At 39.2% G+C, this 6,053-nt stretch overlaps 1 protein-coding gene and 1 pseudogene across 1 annotated transcript; both read right to left on the bottom strand.

Moving 5' to 3' along the window:
• Window positions 1–278: 278 nt before the first annotated feature.
• On the bottom strand, window positions 279–1,063 carry LOC120185729 (B3 domain-containing protein At1g49475-like). Its single transcript, XM_039189872.1, has 2 exons — window positions 1,025–1,063; window positions 279–662 (listed from the first exon to the last, which is right to left on the bottom strand). The coding sequence occupies exons 1-2, from the start codon at window positions 1,061–1,063 to the stop codon at window positions 279–281; spliced, it is 423 nt and encodes a 140-aa protein (XP_039045803.1).
• Window positions 1,064–2,249: 1,186 nt separating this feature from the next.
• Window positions 2,250–5,462, bottom strand: LOC120185546 (annotated as a pseudogene).
• Between the last annotated feature and the right edge of the window lie 591 nt (window positions 5,463–6,053).

Genomic DNA, 6,053 nt, shown 5'->3' with positions numbered 1-6,053 from the left:
GATGTAGCATAAAACACAAGAGAAATTAACACATACACAGTGGCAACATTGAAATCCAGCATAGTTTTAGTAACTTACCACTGAACAGCTATGGTTGGTAATAGGACCTACATAACTTGGTTGCATGAAAACAAAAAAGAATGGATACGTGGACTTGATGGCACGGCTAACTGTTTGTAAAGCATTATATTTTTCATCAGATCTCGTACTCTATGTTGTTTCACTCGTTCCAGCCCAAGACCCTGCAGGCACATGTTTGAACTTGGGAACATTTGGTCTCACATCTTATGAGGCCGAGGACATTGCAGCCCCGGCTTGTCTCTCGAGCCATTAGAGATTCCATTTGCGATGTTTACAAGCTCATCGTCATCGTCGGACTCTTCAACCTTCACTTCTTGGTCAACGTCTGGATATTTGATCTCCGTTGCGGTTCGATCCAATATGATGACATGGAAATGGCAACCCCCTTCATATCTGAAAACCAAAAAATGTCCAGTCTCCACCGAGTAGTGCTTTGCAAAGTTTAGCCAACCATTTCGAAACCACATTTTGCCACCACATTTTACCAATTCTAATTCCCAGATTTTTCCACTTGGGACCTTAATGAACACTGGGTTTGATAGAAAAATCCCATAATCTCTTGCAAATTTAGCAGGAATCCCCTGTTTAACTAAACTGCAGACATTATCAAATGGCAAAAACCCAGATTCTCATTGAAATTAGACAAAACAAAAATCTTTCAGAAAGAAAACAGACTTAAAACTTTGCCACTCCGAGTAGCATCTTCAACGACTACCTTAAAGAAATGGTGTGGCCGATGGCGTCTACCGAGATGAGAAGCCAATGTTGAAGAAATTAACAGTGAGCAGAGCTTTGAAAAGTGAAGTCAAACAAGTTCCAAGCTATGGTCTTCTTCAAAAGTGGTCCAACAATCAATGAATTCCCTTGTTTCGTTTGGTTCAAGAGAGAGAGATCAGTCCACCAAGTATTCTCATTTGGCAAGCAGATGAATTAAATCGCTCACCCTCTGTGTAAGTAATTCATCCAATTGTCCAAAAGGCATGGTCTCCATGGAAAAAAAAAGTTTTTTTTGGCATAGAAGAAAGTAATTGCAAAGATTGAATTTTCATTTCAAATCCTTAACGGATAAGGGTCATATATTGCGGTTGGATTAATTACTCTCAATTTAAATTCAAAATCATATCATTTAATCTTTACCTTGATTTGAGTTAAATGATGTTGTCAATAGGGTTATTATTCTGATTTGTTTGTATTTATTGATTTGGATTCTGCCTTTTACCCAACAGGTTCAGCTTTGGCTAAAAGCAGCCAATTGTTTAACGAAATATAAAATGCTCATTTTAGTGGCAAGATATGATCCTTTTTCCCTTCTCCACTAAAAATATTTTCATATTCGCAGCATCAAATTTGAATTAAGAAAACCCACTAAAGCATTCGTCTTTTTTTGGTTTTTTCAGAAAAATGGGAAACAGAACTCAATGGATATGGCCCAATCTTTGATAATTACTTGTTAGAAAAGGAAATCTATCAGGCTCTTGAATTGGTTAGCCTTTAAATTGTGATTGATACATCCAATTTCTTGGTGTGGCTTTGCATCATACAGCAATCAGTAAAGGATGCCATCGATCGATTCGAGTCTTAAGATTTGATTATGACATCTGCAATCCTTTCCCTGCAATTAGCAGATCGTTTCGAGTCTTAAGATTTGGAATGCGACATCTGCAATCCTTTCCCTGTAATTAGCAGCACGAAACAAATGTGTTTTACGCACCAGCACCTGCCCTCGAGATTTCCCAACACTTTCATGCACTGTAATTTGACACTACTCTAAAGTTTGTCTTTCTACAACAAATCACATATCAGAATTGAACTGCAGAGGATAAACTTAGCGTTTTCTTTCTACAGGGGAAATTTGAAATGTGTATCAACCTAGAGCAGAATTCTAAGATGTTACTTCAGCTCTTCATTTTCCTTGAAATGCAAATATCCGAAACATATATCGACGTAGGTGTAGGGATTTGATTCACCAATAACCTACCAAATACATAATAAAAAAACGTAGAACAAATTGAACATAGATTCTAAGAGGTAATAGTTCTGTTCTTGTACACTGCTTTGAGGTCACAGTAACATCCAAAATGGTACATATTTCTGAAACTAACTGTACGAGAGCAAGCCCAAATAAGAGAAAATTTCAAGCAACAATAAACATGAGTTGACATGAGCATGGAATGCATATATTAGTACCTCCAAATCCTCTCCAGGGACTTCCGAATCTTCCGGTCAGACTCCCAGATAATTTAGCAAATGATTTTGAATTACTAAATTTCAGAAGTTGTCTCAGATTCTTCTTCTGCGACAGTTGGAAGTGTACCCTCTCTGATGAATTCCGGGTTAAGGAACTTTGCCACAAAGGCCCACAACTTATATACATCCTCAAAATTAGTAAGGAAGCCGAGTGACGCTGTAACAACTTCAACTCTAACGAACCCACTTTTCCTGTTATGTTGACCATTTTCCATCGGTCTGCACAGAATTGTATCCTCAAGGTTTGAAACCACTCGTCGTGGACTATCTAATATTCGTATGTGACTGAGGATACCTATACCAAGAGAGATACCTTCTCTTTCAGCCAACTTCTGTACAATCTCTGGATTAATAAGTCCCGGGCTTCGATCCCTCACATTGAAAGCCACTGCTGCACCCCTTTCATACTTTATTTTTGGGCCATATATGTGAACAAGATTCGCCCTTCTATCTCCAACTGAATTGGGTAATTTGAGCTGCAGTAACGACGTTACAAGCCAATTAATCAAAAATCGTAATCTAAGAGTGGTTTTATTGAGCCCTAACATGTTAATGTGATCAAGATGCCGACAAGATATCTCGGGCTCCCTCCTGTCCCAATCTTGTCCGTCACCATATTCTCCATCGCTGGTGTATTCTTCATTATCAAGGCTGGTCCCAGATGCTTCTCCTGACTCCAAAGTACAACTAGTGTTCCCTTTACGACTATCCTCTATGCTAAAGGAGACCCTTCTTCCCCTACTAGAATGATCATCTTCTAACCCAAAAAATCTACCACCGTTATATTTATTTACTTCCCTCCTCCCCAGCAACCTAAATTCACCTTCTGTTTCTCTTCTAATGGCACTATTCTCTTCTAATGGCACTATTCTCTTCTAATGGCACTATCTTTAATTTCCGATGTTGAGCCATTTGCTAGGCCATTATTCCGAAAGACGGAAGAATTAGATACAGACTCCACAGCCAGTGATTTGCTGGTATCCTGTTCTTCCTGGATTTCCAGAAGATGTGAACGATCTGAAGCCTTCTTATGAGTTCCTGCAAATTGTGCTTCACTGGGGATCTCCTTCATGCAGTCCAGTTCCTGTGAAACTGATCGGACGGCAGCATCAAATGATAACACATGTTGATCATCACGCCCCAGGTTAAGATCTTTATCATCATATATCGGGCTGCTATATATTGTCGATGTTGGCTTTGGAGAGAGCTGCTTGTGGTTCTTCCTGCCACTGAACCAAAACGGTGGCAACGGGGAGGATATTTTCTGCTTATTCAAATGACCTGCACTGTCAGACCCCAACGGACTCTGACCCAAATCAATCCAGAATGAGTTGTCCAATGACTCATCTTCACTGAAGATGGGGCTTTTCATCACTTCTCCAACAGAAATACTCTCGCTTTCTTCAAATATGGTGCTTGTACCATATCTGTCGGTACTATTATCTTGATCCATTTCCGTCTCAAATACATCCCGAACTTGAGCGGATGTGAACGAACCAGAAAAAGCAGGCAGCTGCGTTCCTGGACGGTTTTCTGAGGGCTTATCATCATTCGCACCAACTTCATTTTCCTCGATTCCACCCAACCCATCAAGATCATCTACATAATCACTCAGATAGAGAGGGTACTCAAGGGTAATCTTCACCATTCCAGAACCAGTTGATCCAGACTGGTTCTGAAGGCTTCCCATAACTGATTTTTTTATAAGAAGGCATCCAAATCCAGTTGGATCATATCCAAACACTCTGTAGAATGATGTGATAATGAAATATGGACGAAACAACGACAGGCCAAGTGAATCCATGTCTTTGGGACCCAATGAACCAGCATCGAGCAAGACATGCCAATTGTTCTGCTGAGCCAATGCCATCCACTGGTAAGTATACTTAGACCCCGTTACTCTAGACTGCACCGGAAAAACGAAAAGGCCAGTAGCACAATCCTTCTTCCTCCTCTTTTTATTCGAAATCCACTTTCTCAAATCAGTGGAACAAAGTTTAAGAGTTGGCCATTTAAACCAAGAACTGTAAACTTTTGCACCCTTTTCCCTGGCACTCTGAACCATCCAATTTACAGATTGACTCTCGTAATCAAACATTGTCAACAATTTCTTATTTGTTTGAAATGGATATGAATTGGCCAGCAACTTAAAGGCAGACCCCCTACTTACAGTAAACACAAGGCCATATTCATGTTCAAGAATGTTCAAGTGATCCATTATCCTACTCTTTATATCATACTCCACAGTGCCTTTCTCAGCACCACCATAAAGTGCATGATTACAAAAATTTGCAGTCATCTCAGACAAGCTAAACGTTGAGGATTCCCAGTAATGCAAAGTTTGAACATAAGAGAAAAGCCCGAATCCGCAATAATCAAGGCATACCTTGGGTGACAAATGTGAATACTCATTTTCCCTCACTTGATCAATCTTCTCTGATGACTGGTACTTTGGGTACATTGTGAGGAACTTGCTGAATGCCTCATAGACATCAGGGATGGAATCTTCGCTCTCAAATGTGTGCTCAGCGGCGAGGGCGGTGGCTCGCAAGAATTCGCGGTGCACATTGAGTCTTGCGAGGGATCTCGACCGTCCCAAGCTGTCATCTTGATCGGCTAGTGAATCGGGGTCGATGCCCTGGGACTTGAACAAAGACCCTTCTTCAGAAGCCTCTTCCAGAGCTTCCCTGAGCTTGTTTTCATGGAGTTTACGGAGAATTGAACCCGTCCTTTCTCTTGCCCTTCTTGTCTAAGATCAGAGAAGCACATTGAGCAACGGGTTTCCACAGTGACAAATGCATCAAAGCTGCAAATTTGAGACTGACAGGCTCAAGATTCAGCACAAAAAAAGAAAGGGTTTTTATTTTTCAACACATCTGACAAAAAAACCCAAATCTTTTTTCAACTAAGTGGGTTCAATTTGCCAACTTTAAGCGTTGTATTCAGATCAAAGAAAGCCCTAAATTCGGCCAAATGGGATTCAATCGAGAGACTCATTTCAAAACCACAAGAAGGAAACTAATACAGGGGCAAAACCCACTGAAAAGAAGCCATATTTGGAAGTCAAAAGCCAATTTTTGAAGAAGATTACAAGAAGAAAGACAAAGGCTAACGAGTCAAAAGCACTTGAGGAAAACAACCACGAGGATTAACAGTTACAAAACTTCAACCCAAAATCCATAGCTTTTCATTAAACAACAGGAAACAGTTGGGTTTTCATCTGTGTTTCTCTCTTAATTGCAACATAAACCAAATCTAACTCCTTTAAATCAAATACGCAATCAATAGAATTTATAATTTGATATTTCCCTTTCATTGACTCCTCCAAGAGATCCCTCTTAACAAACAGTAAGAACAGAGATTGATTTCATATATCAAATTAAATACTGCTTCTTACTGTATCCATTTTTTTATCTATATCTATTTTTTTTAAATTAAACTGTCTAATTTCATGCTTTTTTTCGTAGAAAAGGTAAAGCTTTCTCCTTGCATTCTCTATGCCAAAAGTCAAACAACCACCAGCTGGCTTGTAAAAAGTTGTTTTCTGTCGAGCTAGGCAACAAAATTGAATTAAAAGTTTATTGCTTATTATATTATTATTGGCAACATAAAGATTCAATATCTTTTTTCCCCTTATATTCATTTTTAATAATCATTGTTGATAAATTTATTATTTTATTATTGTCAACAAAGTTAATATCATGTGGCCCTATTAAGAGTATTTA

Source organism: Hibiscus syriacus, unplaced genomic scaffold (assembly GCF_006381635.1).
Source record: "Hibiscus syriacus cultivar Baekdansim isolate YM2019G1 unplaced genomic scaffold, ASM638163v2 tig00113124_pilon, whole genome shotgun sequence".
Taxonomy (NCBI): domain Eukaryota; kingdom Viridiplantae; phylum Streptophyta; class Magnoliopsida; order Malvales; family Malvaceae; genus Hibiscus; species Hibiscus syriacus.
The sequence above is the reverse complement of the archived record's forward strand: the minus strand, read 5'-3'. Positions and strand labels throughout refer to the sequence as shown.

What these genes read in the sequence shown, in the direction of transcription:
- LOC120185729 (XM_039189872.1), bottom strand. Translation starts at nt 1,063, where the DNA reads ATGCCTTTTGGACAATTGGATGAATTACTTACACAGAGG. An exon ending in ATGAATTACTTACACAGAGG is followed by an intron (nt 663 to 1,024) that starts GTGAGCGATTTA and finishes TTAGTTAAACAG; the next exon opens with GGGATTCCTGCTAAATTTGC.